Source organism: Polistes canadensis, unplaced genomic scaffold (assembly GCF_001313835.1).
Source record: "Polistes canadensis isolate GaletaPanama2010 unplaced genomic scaffold, ASM131383v1 scaffold_115, whole genome shotgun sequence".
NCBI classification, from domain to species: domain Eukaryota; kingdom Metazoa; phylum Arthropoda; class Insecta; order Hymenoptera; family Vespidae; genus Polistes; species Polistes canadensis.
The window spans coordinates 96,404-114,095 of NW_014569662.1; the positions used below are offsets into that span (position 1 = coordinate 96,404).

The 17,692-nt window shown below is 31.1% G+C and overlaps 3 protein-coding genes across 12 annotated transcripts in view; all 3 read left to right on the forward strand.

Annotated features, from left to right (window-relative positions):
• The window catches only part of LOC106787803 (ETS-like protein pointed), an 82,244-nt gene extending 71,789 nt beyond the window's left edge, over window positions 1-10,455 (forward strand). For 7 of the 10 annotated variants that reach the window (XM_014750470.1, XM_014750477.1, XM_014750475.1 and 4 more), the window contains 5 exons: window positions 8,174-8,374; window positions 8,612-8,926; window positions 9,506-9,790; window positions 9,877-10,189; window positions 10,287-10,455. In XM_014750470.1, coding sequence (XP_014605956.1) covers window positions 8,174-8,374; window positions 8,612-8,926; window positions 9,506-9,790; window positions 9,877-10,189; window positions 10,287-10,350 — 1,178 coding nt within the window. In that variant the 3' untranslated portion in view covers window positions 10,351-10,455. The remainder of the gene's footprint in view (window positions 1-8,173; window positions 8,375-8,611; window positions 8,927-9,505; window positions 9,791-9,876; window positions 10,190-10,286) is intronic. The other 3 variants (XM_014750471.1, XM_014750476.1, XM_014750474.1) reach the window with 2 other exon arrangements.
• Window positions 10,456-14,138: 3,683 nt separating this feature from the next.
• LOC106787797 lies at window positions 14,139-15,754 on the forward strand. The gene is made up of 3 exons (XM_014750458.1): window positions 14,139-14,450; window positions 14,717-14,980; window positions 15,070-15,754. The coding sequence occupies exons 1-3, from the start codon at window positions 14,403-14,405 to the stop codon at window positions 15,331-15,333; spliced, it is 576 nt and encodes a 191-aa protein (XP_014605944.1). The 5' UTR covers window positions 14,139-14,402; the 3' UTR covers window positions 15,334-15,754.
• An 81-nt stretch (window positions 15,755-15,835) lies between these two features.
• On the forward strand, window positions 15,836-17,633 carry LOC106787792 (DNA mismatch repair protein Mlh3-like). The gene is made up of 5 exons (XM_014750449.1): window positions 15,836-15,870; window positions 15,996-16,564; window positions 16,655-16,755; window positions 16,829-16,952; window positions 17,044-17,633. The coding sequence occupies exons 1-5, from the start codon at window positions 15,851-15,853 to the stop codon at window positions 17,424-17,426; spliced, it is 1,197 nt and encodes a 398-aa protein (XP_014605935.1). The 5' UTR covers window positions 15,836-15,850; the 3' UTR covers window positions 17,427-17,633.
• Window positions 17,634-17,692: the final 59 nt, after the last annotated feature.

Genomic DNA, 17,692 nt, shown 5'->3' on the forward strand with positions numbered 1-17,692 from the left:
AATAATTGATCGGATAATGAAATATAGAAAATTCTTGAAATAAATTTAACAGCGGCAAGCCAGCAGGTGGTTGAAAAAAAAAAAGAAAAAATTGTCCTCCGAAACCCTCCTAAGCTTTTCCAACGACTACGACGAAACGAATTACCTCCACCTTTTGAGAGGGTAACAGTGGGAGGGTGGGAGTGAAGGAGCTTCTCTCTCTCTCTCTTTCTATCTATGTTTTTTCTCCCACCATAAGCAACTATTCCCCTCTTTCTATATAACAACGAGAGACTCACTTGGAAGAAAACGCGGCGTGCAGCTGATAGCAGAACGTGCGTTTATGGTGGGGATAGAAACGCTGTATATATATACGATTAGTGCAAGAGAGAAGGATGGAGGGGAGGCCTTCTCGTATGGAGAAGGGAAAGGGAGAAAGAGAAGGAATGAGAGAGGGAGAGGGAGCAAAAGCAGGCGGAGAGCGAGAGAGCGGAAACGGTAGGCCGCTTCGTCGCAGTGACACGCGCGCTCACGTCAAGTGGAGAACGCACGCGAGAGGAACCCTCTGAGGAAGAGTGCCTCTTCTCTTCTTTTTTTTTTCTCTCTCTCTTTCTCTATTTTTCTCTTTCTCTCTCTCTCTCTCCTCTCTACTTCTATTTTTGTTATTCTTTATCCATTTATTTACCTCTCTCTCTCTCTCTCTCTCTTTCTCTTTCTCTCCCCCGTCTTTATCTATTTTATAATCTCCTTCTTATTATTTTATTCATTTCATTGTTATTGAGAGAATGAAATGAATTGAAATGAAAAAATATTTGTGATCGAAGAAAGTGTACGATTAATAAGTGCGCGGTAGATATGATAAAACATAATATATCATTGTGAAAATATTTCCATCCTTGGTATAAAAGTGTAATAGAAGTTTTCTATTATTTTAAATCGGATAGATTTGAATGAAAATTGTCTATGCCGATTGATACGATTTTGTGGTAAAATCCTCTTCGGAGGAGGCACACCTGTTGCGCGATCTAGCGTCGTGGCGCGCGCAGCTGGTGCACCGGGTGCGCTGCACCGGCGTTCGTTCGTTCGTACGTTCGTTAGTTTGTTCGTTCTTGCACCGGTCGCGAGCCTTCCAAGGATCACTTTTACTTATTTTTATTCTTCATCGTTATCATGAAAAATACAACGAGGAACTTAGTGTCGTTGTCTCTATGAAACATGATGAAGATCCGAAAATTCATCAGTGCCTAGTGGATAAGCATTTTGGATACACCACTACACTTTCATCGGAATTCAATGAAACTGTATAAAAATTAAAAAGAAACAACTTGCAGAGAAGTATTTCTTAATCGTGTGTTATGTGACATATGATATTTAAAGAGGAGAAAACAAAAAAAAAGGTTTAAAGTCTTGTTGTGTGGGAAGAAATATTACGTTATTAAATTTTGGAATACTCTCTCATAGGAAACTGTATAAAAAAAAATAAAAGGAACAACTTTTCATTCTTAATTCGCGTGTGGTATGCTAATTAAAAAAGAGAAGAAGTTAATAAATCAAAATTAAAGTACTGTTGGGTGGAAAGTAATCGCGCTTTTAGCGCGAATGCTTTTTAGCGAAGAGCTGTTGTTGTGTTTGAGATTGGAGTTGTCAGAGAGCCGTGTCGTGGACTGGCCGGCAGGTTGCCGCCGCCGGCAGGACGGCCGTCACGGCGAGCATCGAGAGGATCGCGACGGGTTCGCGAACTTCTTCAGGTCAGGCATCGCACCCGCTGCCGGCCATCGTCGTCGGCAATTATACGACGACGACGACGGCAACGACTACGACGACGACGACGACTACGAACGGAAACATTTTAGAGACGAACCAACAAACTCCGAGTGCGGTAGCCTCGGCAGCATCCTCGGAGATGGTTCTTCATATGTTAGATACCCTGATGACGGGACACGAACCTTTTTATGCCGATTATCCTTCCTATCAGGAAGCTGATCCACTTACTCATACTCACCATCAACATACTCAACATCCTCATCATCAACATCAGCAACAACAACAACAACAACAGGATGGATTACATCGTAACGCAATCTCATTGAATACCACCACCCATACACCAGGTTAGAATGCAATCGGTTTCTTAATTTAATCCGAAATTTGATGGGCCTTTATAAACAGAATCTATAGTTTTTCATTTCCTTTGATCGAATCTCTTCCTTCGTATAAATGGATCTGAAACAGAAATACATTTCTATGTAATAGAATGTAAATTTGACTAATTGAATAATACAGTTAAATACTTAAAATAAATGGTTAAGTTACTGTACTATAGATAAGAAGTCATAAAATATGATGATTATGTATATGAATATACATTTTTCTAATTACAAGTAAATACCTGATACTAATAACGCAATTCGATAACTGAATATCTATTTACTTATTATTACTTATTATACTTAACACACAATATAACATACACAAGATTTTATTTTTCTCTATAAAATTTGAAAAAAATAAAAATGATTCGCCGATCAAAGGTCGTCCTTCGTATTTCGTCATAGAATAAACAATTCTGATCGTCGTAGGTTCGTGAAAGAAAAAAGATGATAAATAATACGAATGTGATAGTTCATATTCGATATTGCACTTTTGATATGCACCCACAATAGCTCGTAACAAAACTATATACCTCATTTTTAATGTCTAGATGTGTTTATACGCAATGCACATAGATTGCCGCATAAGGTGCGGCTCTCGTTGACTTGGCAATAAAATCTACCAAGCAAGGTCAGAATTATACGCTTCGTAGAGCAGGAGATTTCAGGCCATAGTCTGTTCTATGTAGCTTATCCATCTGTAACGAGAAAAAAAAAATACTAAGAAGAGTAAGGAAAAATACAAAAAGAAAGAGAAGAAAATGAAAATGAATAATTATTAGTCGACAATTTTATCATCCCCAAGAAAATAATGAAAATCTTTAACGCACCTAATTTGTTCGCAATCTTTCTAAAGATATCCAAAATTGAAAGTGTTGAAAGTAACGAAACGAAACTAATATAATAAAACAGAACAGAAATAACTTAAACAAAAAAAAAAAAAAAAGAGAAATCTGGAAAAGAACCTTTGGATATAAATCGTAAGTTTTTCTTAATCTCTCTGTTGGTGCGCGTGGTGGGGCATTCTCTCTAATACATGCGACTCGGGGCGAATACATTTTAATTTAGCACAGTGGCGCGCGTACTTATGCACACATATTAAAAAGAAAGGTATGTAACACGGATATACATAGAGAGCGTGGTGAAGGTAGATTGTGGGAGAGTTCGCAGGTCAGCGGTCTACCGAACAATGTGCGATTTCGTTGCCGTCAGAGGGTGACGTTTTTTATGAGCGCATCGCACAATCGCCTGGCTTCAACATACACACGTTACACGCACTAATATATACGTACATACTTTTACCAAGTGTCTCTCTATGTGCATATATATATGTATGGATGTTTTTAAGGCTCCAATGAGTTTCTAGTTCAATGCATGTCTGACCTAACGAGTCTTTTCTTTTTTCTTTCTTTCTTTCTTTCTCATTCTTTTATTTCTATCTTTTTATTATTGTTATCTACTTTTCGAAGTAATAAATATGCATAGGAAAAATATAGAAATAAATTAATATCGTATATTAATACAATTTATTAGGTTGGATTATAAGTTAGGTTGGGTAGGGTTTTATGATGATTGAGAATCGTTTTATGATCGCAGTTCATTTTTTCGGCCAATTCACGACTCGTTTAGTGACCGTCCTCCTTCAAAAGTGCTTTCAGACGCTCTTCGTCGAATTCAGAAGAACGAACGTTCGTTCAGAAGGACGCCCCTTTCGCTGCGGGGCGTGTCGTCGACGTCAAAATCGCCATTTTTGAATTTTGCAAACCATTTCCACGCTGTAGACTCGCCTATGACACCTTCACCGTATACGTTGCAAATGTCTCGGGCAGCTTTTTGGCCTCGATGAAAAGCAAAGAAGAACAAATGTCGAAAATGTTGATTTTTACCTTTTGGATATTCCATTTCTAGTAATAACAAATTAAATTACTCAAAAAGACAATTAGCACAGTTTTGCAGAGCAGAAAGAGCTCTAACGAATGAATATTATACACTCTGTCAAACAGCAAAAAAATCGTTGTAAAACAAGAAAATATTAAAACACTACAAACTTATTTCCCAATCAAATATATCGTATAATTTAACGAATTATCCTATCATTTTAAATGTAATGCTACCTTACATGTTTTTCGTCTGATTGAATATTATATGTGAATGAGATATCTTATGTATTTCTCGTAATAAACATATCATGAATAAATCAATTCTATCATTAATAAAACCGTGTATGATTTATACACGGTCATATAAATAATAATAATTATTCGTATAATTTAGTAAATGCACAAATGGCAGACGCTACCCAAAAATAATCCAGATTAAAGAGATAATAAGAGAATATGATAGAGAACGTTGAAGACTGTGCTATTAAAGTTCAATATCGGTCATAGAAATGAATTATAAAGAAGCCAAAAAATCAGCCTTAGCAGCAACAGCAGCAGGAGCACACAGTAGTAACAGCAATAGCAGCAGAAGGAGCAGTAACACAGCAGCTGTGCTTTCTGAAGGAAGAGCCGTGTTACATTCGATTTGGCGCGTGCCACGTTAGCCCTCTGTTCCGTCCTCCTCGTTTCCTACGCTCGTTTTCGTTAAGAAGTTGCCGGCATCGTCCAACTCAAACTCTCTTTCGGGCCTATGTTGGTTGCTTGCCGGCCGGCACCTGTTCCACAGCTGATGCGTGCCTGCTATGCGGCTGTTAAACGACTGCTGTGCCTGTTATACTGTCGCTCTTACTTACTTATTTACTTACTTACATGCTTACTCTTACTAACTCTCTTTCTTTCTTTCTTTCTTGGTACTCTCCACGTGAGCACGATATATCAAAGTGCACGTGCCTGATCGATTACTTTTCCCTCGTCTCATTTGTGTCAGTTAGAAATCGAGTTAATTCTAATTATCATGTTCAATTTCATATCTTACATCAATTTGCTAAACGTGTATACATCAACCTCACTTATATCTCTTTAACATTTCTATATCTTTATATATATATATTGTCGTCTTCATTATTTTATTTAAATTTTTATACATTATTGTTTCACATTATTAGATTGAAATCATAGATTTATTTTCATTTTGTTCCTCATTCTTTTGACTTTACATTGAACTTTTTTATGGTATGAACCGAAAAAAGTATTCTCTCTCTCTTATGTAGATCTCAAGTAAAACTTAGAAAAGAAATTCCTTCTTTAAAAGTACGTATACTTAGACATAATCGTGCACACCAAAGAAAAGAAAAGAAAAGAGAAAAGGTCTGAAGGCGCGAAGCCAAAAACATGAGTCGAAGGGAGAAAAGGCGAGCGCGAGAAAAGGGGGGGTGCGTTTGAGTGAGTAAGGGACGACGACGTCGTCGTCGTCGTCGTTGTTGAGGGCCGACTGTGAGGGCCGCCGTGAGGGCCGCCGTGAGGGCCGCCGTGAGGGCCGACGTCGACCTGCACTCCCACGCTCCCTGTGTGAAGCAACATGGGGTGCGAGCTGCAGTTACGCGCGTGGTGGACTCCGCAGGTGTAGGTAAATCGCCCGTATAAAAACGGAACCCGGTGTATTTTATGAGAGCGAAAACCCTCCTCCTTCTCTCTCCCTCTTTCTCTTTTCTTTATTCGTTTCTTTTCACCTTTACCATTGTTTTTCAATCTTAGATATGTAAAATATATACTTATACAAATATTTGTGTATAGGTACTACGCATTTGCCTATTTTTATAGATACAGTGCTAAACAAAAGTATTGATATTGACTTCATTTTCAGTACAATTTTCTTATTTATTTCATTTTTTTTTCTTTTTTAGATAAATGTTTCTTGAGTCTACTGTTATAATATTATATGTGCCATGAATATTAAGTATTGATTTTAGTAACAAAAGTGATTATGAATATGAATGGATAAAGCTAAGAAATTATTTTTAACCATTAAAAGTATTCCAATTTTTTATACAAGATTGTAAAGAAAAAGGGTTCAATATTTGAAGAGCTTGTAGTACTCACTAAAACGTATAAAAAAAATGTCTAATTAACATTTAATAAATAAAAATCAACTCTTTTACTTTTTAAATTAACTTTTATTATTTAAGAGCGTTCGATATCATAAGCAAGTCTTTCGGCAACATATTGAAAATATATAAATCATAGATATTTGATATGTCTTTCTTCCATTTGAATGCTATTCTCACATCTACGGAACATAGATTGACATACACTTTCAAATATTTCTTGAACTAGTGTATTTCTAAGCAAATTCTTTCGTATACATTAAATATGTTACCAAGTCCTATGATTTTAAGACCCATGATAATTAGGCATTTTTTACTCGTCTCGCTGAAATATATTTATTCAGCTTCACAAGCACGGACAAGACTTCATTTAATTGCTATTTGTATATTGTAATGAAATAAATATTCGTACTTTTTAACTGATTGAGATAGAATGTTATAGGAAAATTTAATCCGTGTTACTACTTTTGTTTCGGTTTTATATTGTATGTATATAACGTGTATAAATTCAACAATACTTATTGTGTTGATAAATCGTTTCAATTATTGAAAATATCTATTGACTATTTCTAAACAATCGAAATGTATTATTTTTCCTTTCTACGTGAAATCGTGTAGCTCAACCTAAAAACAATGTATGATGTTAGTACAGTCTAAAACAGCAACGAACATATTACAAATCTATGGTATATAGATAAGTATATAGATAAGTATATATATCTGAAAGAGTTTCCTTACCATACGCACCACGATAATAAGGACAAAATGATAGTTATTTGCGTAAACGTAGTTTTGCATTACAGACTACAAGAAATTTACGGAGTGTGATAAAAAAAATTCGATTGTTTAATTTTTTATGATAGTAATATTCGATGAAAAAAATTGATTTAATTTTTATGAAATTATTACACTTGTTCCTCTAATAAATAGCACACTTTTTTACAACTTTAAATTCCTCATAAATAGAAAATGTCAAAAAATGAATTCATTTGTTCATGGGATCTATTTTATGTGAGTGAAGAAATTGTTAATATTCTATAATATAAACTTGAAATAAATTAAATGAAACGTAAAATAAATAAACTCGGGAAATCTTTATATGAAACAAGTTAACTTATAATCCTATGATTAACATTAAGTTTATCGATCAAGTAAATATTCTTGAAAAGAAAAAAAACCAGTGTAAAGATAATTAAACGATATTACATGTGGACGCATCTGCCTTCTCTTTTCTTGCACAGCAATGTTTCTTCTTCTTGCGTCCACCTGCTCTTTCATGATAATATCTTCGTTATGTCTTACCTCTTCTGCAGCCATTGTTAATGCCCTAAAATAAATAATATCGAATTGTTTGCAAAATTTCTAATTTTGATATATGCAATGAAAATTCACTAAAAGACAATAGAAAATGATGGTATTTTCAAAAATATTTTTGAAATCCATGTTCGATGCGTTATCGAATAAAAAGAAAATCTAATATTTAGTGAATGAGGAGAATAATCACAGAAAAGGGAGGGAAAAATAAATAAATAAAAAAAAAAAAAAAGGAAAGAGAAGTAAAAATTTGGTGCAGATCGTAGAGACAACGATGATGACGAAAACGACGACATTGTCGTGGGCGAAGCTAATGCAGCCTCCGCATTCGGCGGGAACGGATTCCTCGAAGCGAAGGAAAGGTCGCTGAGAGAATAGGCGGAGTTTGTTCGAGCCAATCAGCGAGATGCGTACCGCCCACGTGTCGCTGTGGTTCCTCCCTGCAGACTCCGGTGTTTCACTCTCTCTTTCTAACCGCACTTGAAATTATTACACTTTGTTTGTATAAAAAATATGTTAAAAGTATATATCTTAACTTCGTCTCCTTTTACATATCATTAAAACTCATATTTAGTGACGAATTTCTCTTTTATATGGATAAACCAATATCTTTTTATGTACATTATTGTGACGAATTTACTTTTTTTTTTTTATATTGGAATTCAAGAAATTATATGAGATCTTTCTAATATAGATTTCATAAAAAATGCATTGATCTTACCGGTTTTTGGGGAATTTTTTCTAGGAGGTTATGCGCATTTACGTAGTCCCGTGTGTCAGGATGAAAGTCAGAGGGAAGAAACTTCGCCGCCACCCCACAGCCATAGTACACAACCTCCTAATTCTCATTCCAGTACACCCACGGGAAATAACAACAATAACAACAACAACAATGCAAATAATGCATATATACACCTACGAAATTTAAATGAACTCAAAACGGAATGTGAGTATTCTAATGCAACTTGTTATTAACGCCACCCCCCACCCCCATGTAGAGTAAAAAATCATAATATTAAAATTTTTAATGTTTTAACTTCACCAGTAATGTTATATCTACTATACTTTAATCTTATTTTCAAATCAAAGTTACATGGTTGGTTTGAAATATTCGATAAATAAAATATAATTAAAAAGTAAAGTAAAATAAAATAAATCGATTGAATTTTGCAAAATTTTGTAGCGAACTATAGCAGCCACCATATAGCAGCGGAGCACTTACAAGGAGGAACCGGCGGATTGGCCAGTGGCGGTGATCTCGGTGCAACGGGGACCAATGAGAGCGAGCTTAGGGTTAACAATACCGGAACGACAGAAGACTACATTACTCCCGCGCATTATTCTGGATATGACGAGGCCTCTGATTATCACGGTCTATCGCAGGATCATCAAACTCCTCATACCTATAATCTAGATAGTTCGCCAGAATTTTACAGTACCAGTGGTATCCACCTCGAGCCGAAGTATCAACCATCGCCGTTTAAAAATTATCCTCGAGGTACTACAAATTACTTCATTGATCTCGAATATCGATCGTAGTCAAAACAACTGATTAAATTTTAACCGATAAAATTCAACGATTCGGTTGCATAACAATTATTCAATTGAATTTTTATATATGTAATCTAAATAAAATAATCTTTAAAAAGAGAGGATCTAGAAACGAGATCTATAAAATATGAATGTGGGTATCAGGTGACACGTTTATGCGTTGATTTGAAAATTTTTAAATACTACGTATTGCCTAAAGTAACATAAATTCTGCAGTATTGCAACTTAAATTTGATAATTTTACATTTATATACTGGTAGCATTGTTTTTGTTTGAAAAAAGAACAATTTATAGCGATCTCATATATATAATAACAATTGATGATCTCGCCTTTCCTCCTACTTCTCGTTACAATCACGTTTTGAATTTGTGTATAATAAATGTACATTAATCTATTACATTAAACCTTTTGTAAGAACTCACTCAATAATTTAAAAGGCAGGATAATGATCTATTTTAAATATCTACTGTTCGATATAATGACAATTTAGATATCGCAGAATTAAACTTACGTTACATTTTTCAGCGAGATATCACGAAGGATACAGTGAAAGCGGTGGATACAGTCAATACGATGCGACACCATTTCAAACGGTTCCTGGGAGTGGAAACACAGCAACTGGAGCTGCTGGTGTTGGAAGTGAACAATGGGGTGTTGCACCTATCGGTGAACATCTTTCTCATCATCCAGCGTTCATCGCAAGTCTTAGCTCGCGAGATTCATCTGGTGCACACCATCCACCTTCCATTGGTAATAACGCCGATCAAAAGCCTCTCCTGCAGAGTGCAATGATCGCAGCTAGTTATACCGGTAAGCATCTACTACACAATATATTATGATAACTAATACAAATAATAATAAACTAAATGATATAGGACAACTGAATAGAAATATAGGTGATAATTGTGCAGGTGGTGGTCCATATTTCACAGGTTCAGGACCAATACAACTCTGGCAATTTTTATTGGAACTTCTGACCAATAAATCATGTCAGAGTTTCATCTCGTGGACGGGAGATGGTTGGGAATTTAAACTTACGGATCCCGATGAAGTGGCACGACGTTGGGGTGTTAGAAAGAATAAGCCTAAAATGAATTACGAAAAATTAAGCCGCGGTCTACGGTACTATTATGATAAAAATATTATACATAAGACTGCTGGTAAGCGTTACGTATACCGTTTCGTCTGTGACTTACAAAATCTACTTGGGTATGTGATGCATTTATATTTTAATATATAAATATCATTATTGATACATATATTATAATATATATTATATTAAATAAAGTTAATCATTTCCTTACAGATGTAATCCAGAGCAACTCCATGCAATGGTGGACTTGAAACCGGAAAAGAAGGAAGAAGACTGAGCTTTCTATAATGAATGTGTTGTTTTAAGACAATGTTACTGATATAAACGAATATAACTAATTTCTACGGCATCGTGCAAGAAAGTTTAACAAGAAAAAAGAAAATAACATAAAAGAATGATATAAAAATAATAAAGAAGCGAGATAAAGGAGTTAACGCACGAGATAGAGATAGAGAAAAAGAAAGATAAAGATAAAGAGTAAGAGTACGAGTAAAAAAATTGTTAAAATTGCAGAGGACTATTGTTCTGTATATCCTTTTGTTTTAAACAAAATGATGATATCTATTCGGTCGCATGTACCAAAGACACAGGGTCTGCATACCATTGGTGCCTACAGTTTAAATGACTAAATTGTCAACTTCTTCTTAGGTGAGTGGGATACACCACCAAGGCAGATTCTTTATCAGAAATATTTTGTTATCTCCTTGATCTAGAATCGACTCCCCTTCCCCCTATGTATTTGTGTGTGTGTGTGTTTGACTTACTAAAGAAAAAGAAAAAACTAACGCAAAAATCCCGCACACACGAAAAAAAACAAATAAAAAATAACAAAACACTTGGAAAGATTTAAACAATAAAAGTAAACGACGAACAATCGTTGAAGAAAAAATTATGGAAGATCATTGTTCTCCTGTGTATCCTTTGTTTTTTAGATAAAATATTAATAATGATTCGGTCGCACGCGTACCAAAGACAGGGTCTGCATACCATTGGTGCCTAAGGTTTAATGAACTAAATTGTGAAATTCTTCTCTAAGTGATTATATAATTTGCCGAAGCGTCATAATTTAGATGATATATTTATAAGAATATAACTCAATATTTTATACATATGTATGTAACATATGTAATGCGCGTATTGTGTCTTCACGTATATATGCATAAATGAATGCAGTTTTTAAAACTCGCATACATATATACATATGTTAATGCATACGCACGCACCAATTATAATTTCAAGAACTTTCAGATATAATTATATGATATAACAGTGTAAGAAAATAATGTGCGTGGGAGTCTTCGAATGTGTCTAACGACATCTGATGAGATACTGGTGTCTATCACTTTTTCAGGGCATTATAGATGCTCTGTGTACATACATACATGAATTACAAATAACTCTATGTATACACACCCCCATACACGCACACGCACGCATGCTCCCATACATACATACAGACATCACACACACTTACATACATACACACACACATTTATATATAAATATATATATATATATATATATATATTAAATAAAAAAAAAATATATATATATATATATATATATAAATTTTTTCATGTTACATGATTTATAAGCACTAAGCATCGTCTATTCGATGCCTCTAAATTATTTATATAACTTCATCTTATACGTGTGTTATATATCTCGTTAATAAATGACACAATATGTGATTGTTATTATTACTATAATTTTACTACGATAACTCTCCAAATTAAAAAGATAACTATAGCGAGCTCTTCTCTAATTTGATTCCTTTTTGTTTCTTTTTTTACATTTTATATCGATAGACAATCAGACATTATTTTAAGATTATTATTCTGCAAGCTCGCCTTTGTCAAATATATATGAAACATTTATATGCCTTGTATCATTTAATTATCTTCTAATTAAATGCTCGACTTGTAGTAGACACAGGAAAGGATCTACATATTTTTTGTTTGCAATAAAGATCGTTAGATGAATTACCGCGCAATTTAATTTAAAAAAAAAATGAATCTTGTTTTATTTTTATTTTCGTTTTAATTTTCTTTTTCTTAAATATAATAAATAGAAAGATTATGCCGTTGATATGTTACTTTATAAGAATATCTATTATAGATTGTAATTTCCTGTTAATGCAATGAAAGCGATACAGTAAAAAGAAAATTTTATAATGACTTTAATATATTTTTAAAAATAAAATTCTCACTATTATCTTTAATATATATATAAACATACATACACACACGTGTCATAAAAATTGAAATTATTTTACAATGATGTTACTGATACATTACAAAAATCAGACATAAAAAGGACAATGTCTCTTGCGCCAAATATGTCTGTTTTAATTTCAATAGTAACATAAAACCATATATAAACGATACATATAATCTTTGTCTGTGTTATAGCATATGCTTTCATAATTGATGTAATTAAAATAACTAATATAACCTTATGGTACCTGCCATAACTTTTACATAACATCTCTATAGATAATTTCTGAATTATTTTATATACGTACACATGTACATACATAGTACGATCATTTCGGATACTTTATTTTATTCATTGTTTTATTATACATCAGTAAAAATTTTATCGAGAGAATAATGTTGTACAGATTATATTATATGTAAAAAAATATGTACGTAAAATTGACTGCAGCGATTCTTATAGTTTATAAATATCTGTTTGCATTTGGGTGATTGGTAAATGAAAAAGAAAAAGAAAAAATCTCTAATTTGTTTTAAAAAATAATACCATAATGGTTATATTATATCTTATATAAGAAAGACGTATGCTCTTATTTTTTATTCTTCTCTGGACGAAGAACAAATTTTGTACATAATGATGAACTATTTATTGTACTTGTTCACTAAATTTTCTTAGTTTTCAATTGACAATAATTTAAGCATAGTATGTCTATTGTACATTACACTTTTTTAGCATTCTTTAAAGAACACCGGTAATAAGACACATGTAAAATAAATAACTTAAATAATTGACAAATGTCATACATTTGGAACATGTGCTTTTTTTTCTTGTTTTTTTTTTTTCTAAATAAAACATAACTCACAACCTATTTGGAAAGATTGAAATACAGTTTAGGAAATATTTGATTCTGGCATAAACATTGAACCAATCTTATAAAAGATTATCATCTTTTTACCCAATTTATATAGCAATAACTTTAGTTCTTTCTTATCGAATGTAGAATTTATGTAATATAAACTTTCTAATCGTATCGTATATTATATTGATCTCTTGTCTATTATAAGATCAATTTTTATTAAATTTTACATATAGTAATGGAACTATAAATTATGCGTATGGTCATAAACGATATGTGGTTTTTCTAATCAACTGATCGATATACAGTATATTAAATTTTCAATGCGTATCTAAATTTTATTATAATTAATTAACTTACTTAGTTGACATGTTTCGGCGATTTTTGTACTAATAATTGCGAATGTTTTAGAGACACATGTGTAAAAAGTAATTACAACAACATTAATAATTAATTTTTATAATTCTTATAATTATTATTTATTATAGGTTGCTTACTACTATATATATATAAATTTATAGACAATTAGATATATTTAAGTGATTGTGTAATTTTTTCAGTGCCTATATTTACTGACGACAATTTTTTCAAACTTGTAAAATTAACGAAAATCTGCATAATGCACATCTTCGATTGTTATCATATATATATATATATATATATATATATATATATATATATGACCGGATAAACATATATACATAAAAATATATAAAGAAAGAATTTTTTAAGAATAAACTTTACAATTTACGCTGTGATACGGATAAAGTAAAAAAATTATTCAAAAATCACCGAACATGCTAATTGGATAAGTAGTTTCTGTTTTTTTTTTCTTTCACACATAAACAATGCCTAGTTATTTTTATTTCTAAGTATAAAGAAAACATTACTACCTTTCAATATGTTTATTTTAATTTTTATATACAGAAAACAAAGATAATGCACTTTTAATTACTATTGTATATCTTTAATTTCATTGACTACATATTTTTTTTAATTAACAATAAATGAAACAAACGAATAAGAATTAGTTTTCAAATACGAACGTTGAAATTTGAAAAATTTCCTAAGAAAGAAACAAAAGACAATCACACATTTAGATCTGGTGAAATTAGTCTTTGCGTTTCTATAAATGGTGTTGCGCATTAATTAGATTTCTTTATTACAAAAATCATTAAAATCTTATTATAATTATTTTAAAAAGTGTTAAGCCATATCCTGAATTATTTCTAATCGTTCAGACAAGGTGAGGAAACATGGAAATGATAGCCATTACAACCGATTCAGCACACATTTTCCCATTGGTACGTATGCATCTTTTGTTCATTTCTTTGTTTTCTTTGTTTGTAACAATTTCAATAATTAAATATACTATAATATTTGAAACAATTAAAGAACAATTTTTATTTTGTTCTTTATATCTTATTTAATATTTGTGCTGTACAATATTGGGGAATTTTATGTATATTTTATTGTGAATTTATTAGAATAAATTAATAAATAAATAGTAGTAAAGATGAACAAATGCTTATGCATTTATATTAAGTCTATTTTGTATTAATATATTTAGGTTTTAGACTCAATAAATGAAAAAGCAACATACATATGTATAAAACTAAATAAGATAGAAAGACGCATTCAGATAATAGATAATGGTATAGGATTATTTGTACCCAGCTTTCCAGACTTACATGATATTGAATTGGCTAATAATATTAAGGATTTGTCTTCTTTTATAAGATTAAGACACCATAATTTGAAAGTTGCATTTATGCAATTTTATCGCATTTTGCTTACATCTAAATGTGAGGGTTCTAAAAATACATATACAAAGGTAAATTGTAGCAATTTAGTTGAATATTATTGAAGATTTTATAATTTATGTTATTTATATAAATATAACGTAAACGTTTTCTCTGTCAGATCTTTGAGAAAGAGATGATTATGTTAAGAGATGAAATAGATCGACCAATAAATGGCACAACATTAACTTTATATGATTATATTATATCTCCGGAAAGTCACAAACAATTAATGTATTTAATATGCCTTCTAATTGCAAACGTTTCTTTAAATAATCCTCAGGTAATAAACTATTCCACTATTAGATTGTACCAAAATTATCTTTTGGCCCATTGTACTTGGCTGATAAATAAATATCCCATTTTTCTGTCGCTATTTCAATAGATTACTTTCATAATTAATGACGAAGCATATTGTCATTTAAAAATTGAACAAAACACAAATTCTTGGCAAACATTCCAAAATATATATGGAAAATATATTTTTCTAGAATATACATGGATGATACCATGTATCAATTTATTATCTACTCAATACCATGGTTACATTGGATTTATTAAAAACAAAGTAAAAAAAATGCACTACATTTACTTAAATAATAAACCAGTTTATTGTCATCATTTTGTAAACCAAATTCTGAATTATTTCATCCAAAATTATTATTACCTTTTCAAAACAAAATTGGCCAGTGAAAATATATTTTTTTTGCTTTTTATTAATTGCCCGTTAATGGATATTTCTATTGATGTAAACGAAAGTATACTAACTTATAAGTTAGACAAAATACATGAAGTTGTAAAAAGCATCATCCTATATATAAGAGATTTTTTCACACTTGAAACTGTCAAAAAACAATTATCTGATTATTTTGAAAGTTGCAAAAAAAACCCAATACAAGCTGATGCATCTACAATCTATGAGGTACAAAATGATTTACCTTTATTTTTCTGTGAAGAAGATCGCTTAAAGAATATTAATAAAATTAAAAAATCTATTCTATTTAATACTAATATTAATCATAATCCCATGACAGTTTTTTTTACCAGATTTGGGATTTTCCCCTATGAAAGTATAAAGCGAAGAAATTCTATAGAAAATTATATAATTAATGAAGAATATTTGAAGACTGGTACTTTTTTCATAAAGAAACCAAAATTACAAAATGTTGATTGCAATCGTAATCAACGTTGCTTTGAAAAGAATATTATTTTTAACATATTTAAGAATTGTAATACAAAAGAATATACCAATCATGTAAATCCAAGTTCAGTTAAAACTACAGTCAACGCAGAACAAACATTGTCGACAAAACAAGGAAATAGCATAGAAAAAAAAACAGATTTTATAGAAGATTATAATTGTTCTCTTTTTGAATGGTCTGATTGGAGTTATCATACAAATGAAGTGAAATATAATGAAGTAGAAAAGCACACTTCTCTATCCAAATTGAATAAGAAAAATGAAAGTATTGAGAAATATTATAAAGTTTTTGACTTTCTTCCGCAAAAGTTAAATAATCTTGCACAATTTAGATCAATTAAATTAATAAAAACACCTTCGTTCGATAACATTGATACAAGCATATTTTTTAACGAATTAACATGTAATTATGAAGGTATAGTTCAACATAGTAATTCTTATATTTTTTTCATTTTATATTTTCATTATTAATATATGTAGTTTGTTAATTGTGTATATTTAATAGAAAATAGAAAACAACCTCAAGATATAGATATACATCCATGCGCATTTACACAACATTTCTGTGAATTTAAATTACAAAGGACTGCATTAGAATTTACAAAGGTAATAAATAATCATAGAAATACTGATAATATCGGAGTAGAGAAGTAATATTAATTATCATAATTTTGTTTAGGTATTAAATCAAGTTAATAATCAATTAATAGCAGCTTTAATGATTTATGATAATGTAGAATTATTGCTAATGATGGATCAACATGCTGTTCATGAAAGAATAAGATATGAAAATTTACTTAATGGTAATATTGCATATTATTGATTAGTTCAATTATATAGAATAAATATTAGAATGTATTATTTGTTCATTTACAATTACATTTATTTATACAGGTTACAGAACATCTGATCATAACAATTTCCTAACAAAAAAATTGCCAATTCCGATAAGAATAGAAGTGAAAATGCATATGTGTACACTATTTCTCTCGAACAAAAAGTCATTAGATAAATATGGAATCAAATTAACTGCAATTAATGAAAATACTTTAAGCATATACAGTATACCAAAATGTTTTACAACTAATAAACATTATTACAATGACGTAAAATTAATAACTACAATCCAGAATTTGCTAAATGAAATTGCGGATAATATTACGAATGGAAATGGTATAAATATTTTACCTTTATCTATTCACAATGCTGTATCAATGGAAGCATGTCATGGTATTTATTATTTGTACAAATTGGTAATCTTAGAAAAAGTGGCCTAAAAAATGTAATGTGTATAAATTATTCTATGTTATATCTCCTTAGGTGCCATAAAATTTGGTCAATCGTTATCTGTACAAGAATGCATAGAACTTTTCAATGATTTAAAAACTACAAAATCTCCAACTCGATGTGCACATGGAAGACCTTCGATAATACCTATAATAGAACTTTCAGAATTAAGAAGAAGGTATTATAAAAATATGAAGGTAGGCTTACTTTTTCTTTTATACATATTATACATTTTTTTCCTAAATAGACGGAAATA

What these genes read in the sequence shown, in the direction of transcription:
- LOC106787797 (XM_014750458.1), top strand. Translation starts at nt 14,403, where the DNA reads ATGGAAATGATAGCCATTACAACCGATTCAGCACACATTTTCCCATTG. An exon ending in CAGCACACATTTTCCCATTG is followed by an intron (nt 14,451 to 14,716) that starts GTACGTATGCAT and finishes TAATATATTTAG; the next exon opens with GTTTTAGACTCAATAAATGA. An exon ending in CTAAAAATACATATACAAAG is followed by an intron (nt 14,981 to 15,069) that starts GTAAATTGTAGC and finishes TTTCTCTGTCAG; the next exon opens with ATCTTTGAGAAAGAGATGAT.
- LOC106787792 (XM_014750449.1), top strand. Translation starts at nt 15,851, where the DNA reads ATGCATCTACAATCTATGAG. An exon ending in ATTAACATGTAATTATGAAG is followed by an intron (nt 16,565 to 16,654) that starts GTATAGTTCAAC and finishes TATATTTAATAG; the next exon opens with AAAATAGAAAACAACCTCAA. An exon ending in ATATGAAAATTTACTTAATG is followed by an intron (nt 16,953 to 17,043) that starts GTAATATTGCAT and finishes TTATTTATACAG; the next exon opens with GTTACAGAACATCTGATCAT.